The sequence below is a fragment of the Pan troglodytes genome, chromosome 8, assembly GCF_028858775.2.
Source record: "Pan troglodytes isolate AG18354 chromosome 8, NHGRI_mPanTro3-v2.0_pri, whole genome shotgun sequence".
Classification (NCBI taxonomy): Eukaryota; Metazoa; Chordata; class Mammalia; order Primates; family Hominidae; genus Pan; species Pan troglodytes.
Window position 1 is genome coordinate 111,488,305 of NC_072406.2, and position 15,611 is coordinate 111,503,915.

At 44.2% G+C, this 15,611-nt stretch overlaps 1 protein-coding gene across 6 annotated transcripts in view; it reads left to right on the forward strand.

Moving 5' to 3' along the window:
• Positions 1–15,611, forward strand: part of CNNM1 (cyclin and CBS domain divalent metal cation transport mediator 1) — a 69,222-nt gene that overhangs the window by 44,409 nt on the left and 9,202 nt on the right. For all 6 annotated transcript variants that reach the window (XR_010147001.1, XR_010147000.1, XM_016919080.4 and 3 more), the window contains one exon: positions 7,521–7,684. Coding sequence is in view for 4 of the 6 variants with exons in the window: in XM_016919080.4 (XP_016774569.1) it covers positions 7,521–7,684 (164 nt within the window). In the remaining 2 variants the exon portion in view is untranslated. The remainder of the gene's footprint in view (positions 1–7,520; positions 7,685–15,611) is intronic.

The window sequence follows — 15,611 nt, forward strand, 5'->3', positions numbered from 1 at the left end:
ATGTTTTGAGACTTCAAACCCTCCAATTTGCAACCTCAGAAGTATTTATGTTGACTTCTGTTTTTTCCCAAAATCACTTTTTTTCATCAAAAACCATCTGGTCCTCATGTTGATCTATACAAGATAAGTTAACCACCTTCTCAAATTTCACCAAAGTTTTCTCTCTCTCTCGATGGTGATTTTCCACTAAGAAATAGTTTTTCTTGCTTTGTGAGAGCTCATGCCTTCATAATGACTACAGGATCGGACAGTCAATGTGAAATGCCAATCTGGTGCCCTCACCAGCTAAATGGTCTACTCCTACATGCCCGCAAAATTAGAAATGACCACTTGATGGACCTTCAAGTTCCTTCACATGCAGTGAATCTTGGTGAATGCCACGAGTGTGCTGTGAAGGTTCAGAGGAAAGGGGAGATGCACATTTTAAAAGACTTTCAGCCCAAAAGATCAAAGCGAGGATGTGTTTTCCTTTTTAATTAACCTTCAGTTAACCAGATGACCTAGTTAATTGTAACTTCCCAGTTAAAGGAAGGTTAATTCTAGTTCATCTGTACTGATTATGATAAAGTCCATGATAACCCAATGGCAGACAGAGATGAAAGTGATTCCCTCCTGCTGTGCAGAACCCCCAGGAAGTGCTGAGACTTCTGATCCAACTCTGGGTGGTGTCATGTGCCCCTGAGAGTATTTTCAACTTTCCCCCCTTTTCCATGACTGTGGATATTCAACACAACAGGAGATTAGTGTCAACACAACGGAAACCCTACCCATAAAGAGGTAAGCTTATTCCCACCCTTGGTTTAACTCTGCAGGGTGGAGCAATGGTGGGTACAGTGGGAGAAAACCAGAGGTAGGGAGTGCCTAGTTTCTCCTTTGGCTTATTCCTCTCCACCTTGTGTCTGGTCTCTATCTAGAGCTAATCACTGTGCCTTCCCAGTGATCAGCTGACATCCACAGGACCTATTCTGTGGTATTTCCTCTGTCACTCTTGCTTTTGTTCCATATCATTAAAAGAAGTAGCCTCAGAGGTCTGGGATTTTTGTAGAAAGAAGTTCCAGGTAACTTCTGGCCCTGTAAGCACAGACTTTGGAACCAAGGGCTCTTATTCAGTGCTCGATCGTCCATTCATAGTGTGCATTGAGATCAACAATGATGCCATTTTCTCCTAGAATATACCAAAGTACCTAAAAATTTTTTTTACTTTGCAAAATGTGCTAAGTGGAAATATTGATTTCTGATCCAGATACATTAATTTACATATATGCTAAATCTCAACCGTATCTTATATGGGAGGAAAATAAATCCTAGAAATTAGTAGGGCCTTGAAGTCTAAGAAAGAATTGTCATTGTCTTATTTGACTCCCCACAATCACTTTGGGAGATAGGCAGGAATAGTCATTGAAAAACAACAGATTAAAAAACAGGTTCTGAGAAAGTCAGTCAGTGTTGTATGTGTCTTAGGTAGGCAGAGGGACAAGGACTGGAATCTAAGTCTTAGATCCTGCTCTCCACCTACTGCCTGGGACCTTGCTGTACCTCTGAATATAGACATTTTGTGCCCCTAGAGGGCTGTGATTTATTTGCATTTTGAAAGCAGTGCTAATTACGAATCTGGTGCTCGCACTAGATTGAGGCTAGGGGTCTCTGCACCAAATATTGCCATCATTATCCATAGGGAGTCTCTTTCTATTTGAGCCTTAGTTTGAAATAAGAACACAGTGGTTCACAGATTACCTCCAGGTTGTGGTGTGGTTAACCAACTTGGCAGGTGCTTTCATTTAAAAATGAAACTTCTGATCAGGGGTTTCCCCTGAAAGTACACGGCCCCACTGCAATTAGCATTCCCTTTCCCCATATTCACTCCTTCTTTCTTCTCCTGGTGGTGGAGATAATTTTGAATTCCCCATGACAGTCCTTTCAAATCCACAAAAGCACAGAGACAGAGACTTTGGAACCAACGGTTCTTTTTCAGTGCTCGGTTATCTATTCATAATGTGCACTGAGATCAATAATGACAGTTTTCTGCTTGAATATACAGGGAATCTCTAAAAATAATATTTCTACTTTGCAAAATGTGGTAAGTGGAAATATTCCTTCGGGTTGGCTCTTGTGTGATGAACATTTGGGAACCATTAAAGCTCCGTGTAAAGTGAATGAGTTCATCTGGGATCCTAACTTGGGCTTAGAGTTCACATTGTAGTTTTGACAGACAGCTGGCTTTGGTGTTCGGTTGTCTGATGCTAAATATTGCCCCAGTATAATGAATTTTAACAATTCTAGTTTGTACTCTTACAGGTCTATGTAATTAAGCTTCCTCATCCATTTTGGAGAAGAGAGATGGCCCACGGCACAATCACAGTCAGACCAAAGTAGGCCATTCCCCCTCATCCCTCACTGATGGTACAAAAGATGTAGGCAGGCAACCCCTGAACCCTCCTTTTTCCTCAAATCCTCTTAAGGAAAATGGGAGCTTAGCATTCTACTTCTGTATCTTGGGGTCTGATTCCAGGATAGGGTTGTGAAGGCTCCCTGGATACAGGTGTCACAAATGAAGCAAGAGTCCCAGAGCTGCTGTGTATAGATTTTCAGGGCCCCTGACTATTACTGCAGAAGGAGAGGAGTTTCCATCCAGCCCCAATTACAGTGTGAAGTCCTCTTCCATACCCTTTGCCACCCTGCCCCCAATTTTACCCTAGTGCCTTCTCCACCCAAACCTCAGCAATCCAAGTAGCCAACCCAGGACAGATATCTGTTAGAGACTGACCACTCAAAGGCTGCAGGAATGAGGTCTGCCACAATTTCATAGAGCAGAAAACCCTGCTCCCCATCACCCGGTTACACCTGAGCCAACCCGAGGGTCTGATGCAAGAGCAAGAGTGGGCAAGGGATGGGTTGGTTGCTTGGCCTGCTGCCTGCTGACAGGTCCCTTGGTTGGTGTCACATATCATACTGTTTGATCTGTCTCCTTCCAGACCTCCTTGCATTATGCTTAGGATTTTCCTCCTCACTTCACTCCCCCAAGCTGTGCCTCTGTGCTCTTAGGATATGCCAAGGGGAATTACACAACTTGAACTAGTTTGCCATGCTGCTAGGACACTCGTCTGTTACTGATTTCTTCTGCTTTTTATTAAAAGCATTTCCATGTCCCTTGCTCAGAAACCTCTGAGTGTATATGCATAATTACCAAAATGCCAAGTCATCAGCATCCAACCTACTAAGGAATGTCAGACTCCAGGACACGAAAACATTGATCTCGCGCAATACTCAGAGGGGCTGGGACTTTCTCACGGAGTAAAGGTTCTTTTTTCTTTTAAAAATTGCTTTTATAGACTCGATCTTTGTAAGACAGTTGTATCGTTTGGTGTTGGGAATCCTTTATGATTTTATAAATAAACTTTCAATAACATTGTTTTTACTTAAAAAAAAAGACATGTTTTTCCTCCTCCCAGCACAATAGTGATGTAGCTTGTGTTTGACATGTGAGTCCCTGTGGGTGTCATCTACCCTGGGTGCCAGTGAAATGATGAGAGCTTTGGAGGGAACTGGGATGTAGCTGTTGCCTCTGTTTTCAACAGGAGAAGCTTCCACGGATGGAAGGAGTTTAGTAGATAAAATAGGGCTATTTCCCTGTTGTCTTTCCTGAACATATCTTTAATTGTGACATAACAGATGAGGATGTGGAACAACTGGTGTAGGGTGTGTGAAGCCCATGTCTGGCCAGGCAAAGTGGAGGATTATTGAGGAATGGGGGTGATTCTCTGGGCAGCTGAAGCCACAAGCCCTGCTCACACTCTCTTCCCTTGGTTATGTCCAAACTGAGTTGAGGTCAAAACCCACCAGGTCAAGGTATGGTTTTCCAGATGCTGCACTGGGGCCAAAGAAGCTACTCTTGGGCAGGACTCTCTGCCCCGCTTTTCTGCAACAACTAGCCTGGAGGAAAGAACACAGACTTATCCAGCCACCACCCTAAAACAGCTACAAATGGGTCTGGCCAAGCCAGAACTCATCAATTTGCTTTCTCTTTTCTTCTTTTTTTAATAGATTTAGGGGGTACAAGTGCATTTTTGTTACATAGATATATTACATAGTGGTGAAGTCTGAGCTTTTAGTGTGGCCATCACCCAAATAGTATACATTGTACTCATTAAGTAATTTCTATCCCTCACCCTCTCCTGCCCTTCTGGGTCTTCAATGTGTATTATTTCCCTATGTCCACTTGTACATATTATTTAGCTCCCACTTACAAGGGAAATAATGCAGTCTTTGACTTTCTGTGTTATTTCACTTAAGATAATGGCCTCTATTTCCACCCATGTTGCTGCAAAAGACATGATTTCATTCTTTTTGTGGCTGAATAATATTTCATTGTGTATACACACATACACACACACACACACACACACACATATACAAAATCACATTTTCTTTATCCAGTCATCCATTGATGGACACTTGGGTTGATTCTGTATCTTTGCTATTGTGAATAGTGCTGCAAGAAACATACACGTACAGGTATCTTTTTTACATAATTTCTTTTCCTTTGGGTAGATACCCAGTTGTGGGATTTCTGGCTTGAATGGTAGTTATATTTTTAAGAACTCATCAGTTTGTTTTCAAGGAATCAGGCCCAGAAGTGAAATGTACCTTTTTCTGCCCAACACTTCTGCTTTTTACAATTACCTTGGTGCTTCATGTTGTTCTCTACAGCACCATCACTGTCCCTGTCCTTGTCAGTTCTTAGTCACTCTGGAGAAGGGTCTGGTCCTTCATCACACAGTGGATGGGTAGAGCCCTGGGCATCTGACTTCAGGACCCCTTGTTTCACATGCCCTTATTAAACAAACAGTCTTGCTGCTCCATGTGGCCTCTTCCTCAAGTTACTGGGTCAAGGCCTGAGGCTTCTTGATGCCCTTTGATTCTAGTTGCACACTATTTTACTCTATCCAGCCACATTTCTGGAGTGTCTTGCTCCCCACCCTTACTTCTTGGGGAAGTCAGCTTCCCCAGAATGACTTTAGGTTTGTGATGATTTAAGAGCTTTAGTGACTTTAAGAGCTTTAGTTTGATGATTTAAGAGCTTTAATGACTTTAGCTTTGTGATGATTTAAGAGCTGTGAAACCTTTTTATAAAACAAATTTAGATTATAAACTTTAAGAGTCATTGTATCGCCCTGTGGGACCTTGACGTGCTGATTCATTTATTCTACACGTTTTCCTTGAGTACCTTCTCTAGGCCAGGCACTGTGCCAGGTGCTGGGTGTACAATGAGGATAACCAGAGAAGACAAGGTCTCTGCCCTCATGGAATTAAAAGTTGAATTAAGTAGATGTAACAAGTAGTTACTAATATGTAATTAATACTTGTGAAAGTGCTTTGAAAGGATGGACAGGGAGTCATGATAGAGGAGAACAGGAGGAATCTTCCTAGGTGACCAGACAAGGTCTTCAGAGAAGGTGGTGCCTCAGCTGAGAACTAGTGACTGAGGAGCAGACAGCCATTAGCTGAGGCGGGAGGAGGTGGGGTGGGGAAGGGAAATGGCATTCATCGAGGTGGGGAAAGCCTGCTTGGTTAAGGATGCCCAGGGAGGCCAGTGGCTAAAGCAAAGCAAGAGAGGGGAAAGGAGGTCCCAAGATCAGATCAGATAGGAAAGCAGGGGCCAGGTCACAGCAAGGAATTTGGATTTTATTCAGACAAAACAGGAAGCTGATTTGTGTTTTAAAAATGTGATTCTGGCAGCTGAGGTGAAAACAGATTATAAGATTCTAAGTGGGGAGACTGTGGTCCAGGTGAGGCTGAGGTCGCTGGGATTTGAGTGGAGACAGAGATAGGACCGATGGGCTCATTATGTCAGATGGATCGCAAGGCTGCATGTGGGGCTGAGGGAGCGGCAGGAGTCGAGGACAATCCTGGGGTTTCTGGTTTCAGGAACTGCATGTAAGTGGATGACACTTACTGAGAAGGGGGAAGACTGGAAGTGGACTCCTTAATTCCATAATCAGATCAAGGCAGTGATGATTATGGTTCTAATGAGAAAATGATTCAACCTATTATTTTACTCTTTCTGCTACATGGTTTGCCAGACAACAGCTTGGCAGCTAAATAGATCATCAACCTTCCATGACTCATTCTAAATAGAGGCTAATCAAATATTTTGCTTTATCTCAAGAGACAGGATTAAATTCCCAAGGTTCTACCCTGAAAGAGCAGAATCTATAAAGAATCTGATTTTTCATTTGAGGCCCCTGAGCTAAATCTGTGTTAAGAGAAGCTGACAGCCTCCTCCTCCCCTTTTTTGGAAGAAGCAGAAGGATTGGGGGAGCTTTGCAGTCTATCACTTGGGGTGGTTCCACGGTTGAGATGATGTTTGGAGTCACCTTCGGTATCCTCTTTTCTGTTGTTCCTGGAGAGGGCAGCTCACATAAAACCAAGTGACATGGTCTTAATTGAACTTTTCCAAGAAGTATTTCTTTAAAATGTGAAAAGAACCTGGCTAAGCATTCAGGAGATCTTTGACGGAAGGCCTGCAGATGATCCCAGTGCCCCCCTCAGGCCTATGCAAGAGGGGGCCCAGCCCTAGACCCACACTTTGGCCCTTCTCAGTCCAGTCCATCTATATGGGGCAAAGAGTTCTCAGGGCCAAAGGGATGTGCTGAGCCAGAGCCTGTGTCCTCCCTTCTAAACCACATTTCAGATATCCAGAATCCTGGAATCCCCACCCAAACAATCCTAGGGGACCAGGGGTCCAGAAGCCCTAGGGCCAGTGCTGGCTATCCACCCACAGCTCTGTTTTCTGGCATGGTTGCTATGAATATTTGTCAAGGAAGAGGATAAAGCCTATTTTTACCGTTTATCAATGTGACTTCTAACTTAAAAATATTTATCCTTGTGGTTTGTGGGCTTCCGTTTGTCTCAGGCCCTGCCAATGTGGGGGCAGGCCTGAATTCTTCCCACTAAAATGTATGGCCACATGAGGATTGGTTGCCTGTGCTGTGACAGATGGTTTTGAGGGCAAACCCAAGGCCTTGGCCTTTCTAAAATAAGGTTTGTGATTGGAGTTGATGTAAAATGCCTCACCATGGTAGAGGGGCGCATGGTCTAGGGTAGCAAGCCATGCTTGTAGTACTGCCCTCATCTCGTTCGGGGTCCTTGTGCACCTAACCTGAAGACAAGAACCAAGGAAGATGTGAACCACCTGTCCCCCCTGTCTGGGGAAAATAGATGCTCCAGCTCCTCACTGGGAGAGGTTGTGGGGAGCAGCTGAGTGGAAGGGAGCCATGAGTTTGTCTTAGGTATCTGTTCCTCTTAGGAATAAACATCAACAAAGCAGCTCAGCTCCTTCCTCGGGCTCTGATGGGAAGGGTGAGGCCCATCACCACCACCCAGTGTTACCATCGCCTGAAAGTCGTATGGGACCTCAGTAAACAACACCTGTCTCTCCCTCCTTCCCTGTCTCCCTCCCTCCCCCTTCTTCCTCCCCACCCATCCCTCCTTGTCTTTTCTCCATCTCTCACCATCTGCAGTAAACCGGTCCCCTTCTCGCTGCAGTGGGTTGAATCGCTCTGAGTCTCCAAACCGAGAGCGCAGTGACTTTGGGGGCAGCAACACCCAGCTGTACAGCAGCAGCAACAACCTCTACATGCCTGACTACTCAGTCCACATCCTCAGCGATGTGCAGTTTGTGAAGGTAACTCCCCCAGGAAGGTTATCCTCTCCCTCCCAGTGGGCAGTGTTGGCTGGCTGAGCGGGACAAGAAGACCACCCCCATTCCTAGGAGGGATGTGCGCACCATTCCCCTGTGTTCCAATACAGTGCTGGGTGGTAACTGCTACTGGCTGTATAAAGGCTGTTTTCAGTAAGCTTTAGGACGGTTCATTATTTGTCACTCTTTTAACATCTCCTGACCCCCTTTTTTCATGTGGGGAAATGAGGCACAAAGCAATAGATTAGCTTGCCTGACACAAGTTGCTGCCAGAACCATTTCCTTTGCATCCCCTACCATTGGCATCAGTTTGATTTTATTCATTGGTTTTTCTAAGATAAGATTTTTCTAAGATAAGTTTGCAGGTGATTAATAAACAAAGTGATGTGTAGAAGAAACCATGCTATACATCTGCCTGTCTGTTGGTTAAAAAGAAGAAACCATGCTATACTTTTACATGTGATAATATAATTTTATACCTTAAAGTCTAAAACACAACTTGACCTGTGTGTTAACTGAAAATCTTTTGTAGTCACTAGTAAGACCCCTTGAAAATTACTAAGCTATTTGAAGAGAACCATGTGCAATTGCCCAGGAGAGAGGTAGCAAAAGGCTCATGGCATCATAATTAAAGAGGAGGGGAGCTATTTCCTCATACCTCTCACTGGGATTGGCATTGCACAGGAGCCTTTAACATTTTCCCCTTTCCTCTTGTTTCCGTAGGTTCTTTTTTTTTTTTTTTTTTTTTTTTTGAGACAGAATCTCGCTCTGTTGCCCAGGCTGGAGTGCAGTGGCGTGATCTCGGCTCACTGCAACCTCCATCTCCCAGGTTCAAGCAATTCTCCTGCCTCAGCCTCCCGAGTAGCTGGGACTACAGGCACGTGCCACCACGTCCAGCTAACTTTTGTGTTTTTAGTAGAGACGGGGTTTCACCATGTTGGTCAGGTTGGTCTCTGTCTCTTGACTTCATGATCCACCTGTCTCGGCCTCCCAAAGTGCTGGGATTACAGGCGTGAGCCACCGCGCCCAGCCTGTTTTGTTTCCTAGTATTCTGCAAACCATGACAAACTTTGTCCTGAGATCTAGCTAGAGCCCCATTTATCCCAGGCCAGCAGAACACCCAGTGAGTTCACTTGGTAGCTGTTGCACAGTTGCAGGCTGGGTCATGAGAGGTGCACTGAAATCACCAGGGTGGAAGAAGGTCCTTCTTTCCAGAACGCACGCCTTCATTATTTGGAGAGGGGTGTGTGCTGGCCGGTTTTCTGTGTTTCAGGACTTTGTGGACAGCCCTGAGTTAAAACTGACATCAGCCTATAAAAGTAACCTTGAAAAGTAACCATGGAATGTTGCCAGAGGGAGGGATAGAACCTGGGGGATGGGGTGAGACAATAACTATTTTTTTGCAGTAAACTGTGCAAGGCACTTTACTGAGTCCTTTGTTTGAATTATCCATTTAATCTCACAGCCACCCTATGAGGTAGGTATTGCTGTCATTCCCATTTTCTAGATGAAGAGTTCAGGTTTGAGGAGTATAGGGTCACATGGCTAGTAAATGGCACAGCCAAGCTTCAAAGTTGGGTCTTTCTGCCTCCAGAATCCAAGCCCTGAAGTCAGTGGGCTTTAGAGTGAGCGGCAGGACATCAGAGCTAAAGGAACCCCAGGGAAGTGCCTTTACGAGCTGACCGAGCAATGCTCATGGGTGCATATGACTGTGGACACTTAAGTCTAATGTGACAAGGAGGTTAAACCTTAGAAAATCATAGCCCACGATTCTGCTCCTCATAGCTTCCAGAAGCCTTCTCATTGCTAATGCAGACCTTCCCCAGAAGGGGAGGTAGGGAAAAAGTGGGAAAAGAGGAACTCTAATATGTTAAGTCTGGTTGGTTTTCGTGTTGGACATGTGATCTGTGGGGAAAGAAATGGAAAATCATAGTATGATTACATGATTCAACAAATATTTAATGGAGGCCTGCTCTGTTCTTGGCACTGTTGAGATACTGTGGTGAAGACAGCAAGCTGCTGCCCTTCGGGAGCTTACAGGCTAATGAGGGAGAAAGACAACAACCACATACATAACCTAGGTAATTTCAGGTCGTAATAATAAGGGCTGTGAAGGAAATAAAGAGGTAATTGGGATCAGTAATTGGGCAGAGAAGGCAAGGAGACTGCTCTTGAAATGGTTATCAGACAGGCCGAGAAAGGACATTTTTGCTGAGACTTGAAAGGGGAGTGGGTGAATGTTCAAGATGGAAACAACAGAGGCTGGAAGGAGCTTGTAGTTTAAGGGTCTGAGTGCCGGCCCATGGTGTGCAAAGGCAGAGGCTCCATGAGAATGTAGCATCACAGGTGGTATCACCTGGTATCTTTAGGCCATAGTAAGGAATTTGGATTCTATTTTAAGTGTGGCGGGGTTTTTTTTTTTTTTTTTTTTGTAGAGACAGGATTCTCACTATGTTTCCCAGACTGGTCTCAAACTCTCAGCCTCCAGCGATCCTCCCACCTCAGCCTCCCAAAGTGATGTGATTACAGGCATGAGCCACGGCACTCAGCCAGAATTTTTAAGTTTGTTTCTCTTTTCATTTATATTAGTCAGTTTTGGCCACTGTAACAAATTACCATAGACTGTGTGGCTTAAACAACAGATATTTATTTCTCACCATTCTGGAGGTTGGGAAGTCCAATATCAAGGTGCCAGCAGATCCAGCATCTGAAGAAGGCTCACTACCTAGTTTGCAGATTACCTCTCATTGTATTCTCACATGGTGGAGAGCAAAGAAAGGAAGTAAACTCTCTCTATTTTTTTTTTTTTTTTTTTGAGACAGGGTCTCACTGTGTTGACTAGGCTGGTCTTAAACTCCTGGCCTCAAGTGATCCTCTTGCCTCGGCCTCCCAAAGTGCTGACAAGCTCTCGTCTTCTAAGGGCACTAATCCCATTCATGAGGAATTCACCCTTATATCCTAATCACCTGCCAAAGGCCCCACCTGCTAATACCACTACATTGGGGTTAGGATTTCAACATATGAATATTGAGGGGACACAAACATTCAGTCCATAACCATTCATATCAGAAGTTGAGAAAATCAGTATGAAGATTTGGTTTGCTGCTTGGAGTAGAAAAGTGAAGGAGATTTTGAAGAGTCATGTTCAATGGGCAAAACATCATTAGGCTTTACAGATTGGACAGTACTTTCAGGAGATGGATTTGGCAACTCCTCAGAGGAATGTGCTAAGATGATCACCTAGCATTAGGTTTGTAAGGATTTTCTTAAAACTTGCTGATGGGCTGGGTGCGGTGGCTCACACCTGTAATCCCAGCACTTTGGGAGGCCAAGATGGGTGGATCACCTGAGGTCAGGAGTTTGTGACCAGCCTGGCCAACATGGCGAAACCCCGTTTCTACTAAAAATACAAAAATTAGCCAGGCATGGTGGCAGGCGTCTGTAATCCCAGCTACTCGGGAGGCTGAGGCAGGAAAATCACTTGAACCTGGGAGGCGGAGGTGGCAGTGAACTGAGATCGTGCCACTGCACTCCAGCCTGGGTGACAGAGGGAGACTCGGCCTCAAAAAAAAAAAGAAAAAACAAAACAAAACTTGCCAATGATCTCATATCTCCAACCCTAGAACATAAGGAAAGGGAACATTCTACAAATCACAAGGAACATAAAAGTCTGTTTCCCAACATGAGATAGTGTCAGTGTTGAAAACCCCAAGTCCCAGGTCAGTTCTCGGGTGTAGGTGTCTGTCCTTTTTGTCCAAACAGAAGACTTTGCCGCAATCAGTGCAGCTGAGCAGCACAAAATTTGATTTTTCTTTCCACCTGGATATTTTGAAATCAAGAAGACTAAATGTCAGAAGTAGAGAAGTTGAGAAGAAGGTGGAAGCCAATTAAGTGTTATTCAACCAGGTGCAGCAGCTCACGCCTGTAATCCCAGCACTTTGGGAGGCTGAGGTGGGCAGATCACCTGAGGTCAGGAGTTTCAGACCAGCCTGGCCAACATGGTGAAACCCTATCTCTACTAAAAATACAAGAAAAATTAGCCAGGCATGGTGGTGGGCATCTGTAATCCCAGCTATTCAGGAGGCTGAGGCAGGAGAATCGCTTCAACCCAGGACACGGAGGTTGTAGTGAGCCGAGGCCATTGCACTCCACCTGAGTGGCAAGAGTGAGACTCTGTCTTCAAAAAAAAAAGAAAGGAAAAAAAAGAGTGTTATTCAAAAACCTCTTTAGGCCAGGCGCGGTGGCTCACACCTGTAATCCCAGCACTTTGGGAGGCTGAGGCAGGCAGATCACTTGAGGTCAGGAGTTCAAGACCACTCTGGCCAACATGGCGAAACCCCATCTCTACTAAAAATACAAAAATTACCCAGTCATGGTGGCAGGCACCTGTAATCCCAGCTACTCGGGAGGCTGAGGCAGGAGAATTGCTTGAACCCAGGAGGCGGAGGTTGCGGTGAGCCGAGATCGGCGCCACTGCACTCCAGCCTGGGCGACAAGAGCGAAACTCCGTCTCAAAAAAAAAAAACAAAAAAACAAAAAAAAAACTTTGATTAAAATGGGTAGTTCTCCAAAAAGGAATTCTGTGAGTTCAAGCTCTTTTTTTTAACACAAGTGTCTTTTTTGTTTTGATTTTCTCTTTTCTTTTTTTTTTTTAATATAAGATTCTGCCTTAGATTAACTTTGAAAATTACCTCCTCCTGATTGATTAGACTGTGTTAGGGACGTTATTTAGGCCGCTCATTTATCTACCTCCCTCACCTGTCTCTCCCCATCTTTCCTTCTGTTGTTATTGTGTTTTTTAACATGAGGGTTTTGGGGGAAGCTAAAGAGAAGACTGCAAGATGAGTGTTTTCACAGGGCGAAGCCCCTGTGGTTGGCTGCTGGAAGGTTTCTCAAGGGCTTTTTATATCCAACAGACTGAAGGTCCAGAATTAAGTCCAGGAGTAATTGAACTTCAAGATAAGTTACAAAATGAGATAGAAAGGTGCATCTAATAGTTATCTGGGAAAGGTGTTAAACAAAGCCATGATTAATGGTAGTTAATAAGTTATGAAGGTACCAAAGAATTCTTATGAAGCAAGTTTTTTGAAATGTGTTCTGTGTCATCATTAAGCTAAGACTACTTGGCAGATGTCTTACAGTCTGAACTACGTAACCTTGACCAAGATTCCTCATCACCCTAGATTGCAGCATTGTGTCTTCAGGGATGAATAAACCACTTGAAAGTGAAAACAACATCATACCATGATAGGAGGCCAGGTGCAGTGGCTCACACCTGTAATCCCACCACTTTGGGAGGCTGAGACAGGAGAATCACTTGAGGCCAGGAGTGTGAGACCAGCCTGGGCAACAAAGTGAGACCCCCATCTCTATAAAAATAAATTTTTAAATTAGCCAGGCATGGTGGCATGCACTTGTAGTCCCAGCTACTTGGGAGGCTGAGGCAGGAAGATTGCTTAAACCCAGGAGTTCAAGGTTACAGTGAGCTGTGATCATGCCACTGCACTCCAGCCTGCACAGCAGAGTGAGACCCTGTCTCTAAAATAAAATGACAGGAGACATCACATTAGCCTAAAGGTTAACTTCTGGACACCTTGGCTGCTAAGTCAAAAAGTCCAGAAAGGCACCCTTGCTTTTCACTACTTTCAGAATAAACAGACCTCCACTTCCTTTGTAGCTTAGTGGGTGATTGGATTCTAAACTGGCCACTCTATAAGAGAAGACAATTTGAACTAAAGCTGTTGCTAATAAATGGTTATATCTACTGCAATGAAGAGGAAACAAAAACATGGAGTCTGTTGAAAAGTGGCTTGATTCCCTCAGTCAACTAATTGATAAGTATTTGTTAAGCATTAACAATGGTTCTGGGTGCCATGAGCTATACTACAGAAATATAAATCTAATAAAAATATATCCTCTGCCTTATAAGTAGATTAAGACCAGTTAGAGAGAGGAAGCTTAAGGTAAGTTAAATAATAGTGACCAATGCAGGGTACTATCTAATTTATTACAAAATTATGTGGAATTTTTTTTTGTTTTTTGACGGAGTCTCACTCTGTCCCCCAGGCTGGAGTGCAGTGGCGTGATCTTCTACCTCACTGAGTTCAACTCAGTGAACTCACTGCAACCTCCGCCTCCTGAGTTCAAGCGATTTTCCTGCCTCAGCCTCCTGAGTAGTCAGGATTACAGGCGTGCGCCACCACGCCTGGCTAATTTTTGTATTTTCAGTAGAGACAAGGTTTCACCATGTTGGTCAGGCTGATCTCGAACTCCTGACCTTGTGATCCACCCGCCTCGGCCTCCCAAAGTGCTGGGATTACAGGTGTGAGCCACTATCTGGAATTTTTTAAGCACTAATTGGCTGGAGAATGTACTTTAGGAATTTGGAAAGAACAAGAGGAGAATTAAGGCAATGCCATGCAAAGGGACACCCTTAAACAGGTATGGAAGGCAAGTAGACATGGCGCATTCGAGGGACTGGGTAGAGAGAGAAGCTGGGCGGGACCAGTGGTTCTGTCCTGGTGAGTAGTGGGAGTGCTGCTGGCCCTGCGAGGCCAGGTCATCGAAACTGGGCACAGCCGTTTAGGCCGTCCACTAAACCTTCACCATCCAGTACAGCAGCCAATAGCCATGTATAAATACAGCCATTTAGTTACATGTGGCTGTTGAACGCATGCAGTGTGTCTCTTTCCAACTGATGTGCTATAAGTGCAAAATACACATTGTATTTCAAGACCAGTGCGAAAAAGAATGTAAAATCCCTCACTAATCACTTTAACTAATCACATGATGATGTGAAATTATTTTGGATATATTGGGTTAAATGAAATATGTTATTAAAATTAACTTGTTTTTACTTTTTAAAATGTGACTACTAGAAAACTTTGAATTACTGATGGGACTCACGTTACATTTCTCTTCAACAGTATTATGCTAGATTAAAATAAGTTGTCATGAGTTGTTGAACAAGGGGAAGGAACTGACAAGAAGTGATACCCGAACCTAGAAATGCCTCTGGGAGAGGCAGAGCAGAGTTGCTTCCCTGGATACATTGGCACCTTGTCAACAATTTCTTTTAAGGCAACACATTGACATGGCAGGAGTTCATGATTTAAAAAAAATTTTTTTTAAAAAAGAGAGCTGTGTGAAAGAAAGCAAGGCTGTTAAGGCTGTGAGTCACATAGAGGATTTAGCCATTGGGTGGTACCTTTCCTTTTATATAAACACCCACCAACAGTGCAGACCCTCTCCAGCCCCTACCCCTCCCCACCCTCACTGCCATACACTGCCGTGCTTCTTCCCACTAATGTGGCTGTCTGAATCTTCTCTTTAGCATCACTGACAAGTGGTGGTTTAACATCTGTGTGAATGCCTCCAATGATGAGGAACTCGGTACCTTACGAGGAAGTGTGTCCCATTCACTCAGTATTGTTACCAAAAATAGTTTCTTCCCATCCTTTCCTCCCTGACAATGCTTAAAAAGAGGGTTAGAGTTCCTGGATCCTTGATTCCAGGTAACAAGAGGGGCTTATCATTGTTTTTTAAAAACAAAAAGAGGCCGGGCGCAGTGGCTAACGCCTGTAATCCCAGCACTTTGGGAGGCTGAGGAGGGTGATGTCACCTGAGGTCGGTAGTTCAAAATCAGCCTGACCAATATGGTGAAACCCCATATCTATTAAAAATACAAAAAAATAAGCTGGGCGTCGTGGTGTGCACCTATAGTCCCATCTACTCAGGAGCCTGAAACAACAGAATTGCTTGAATCTGGGAGGCAAAGGTTGCACCACTGCACTCCAGCCTGGGCAAGACAGAGCGAGACTCCATCTCAAAAAAAAAAAAAAAAAAAAAAAAAAAAAATTTAAAAAAAGGGTGGTACAACTCACTGAAGATAAAATCTGGGCAGAACTTTTCC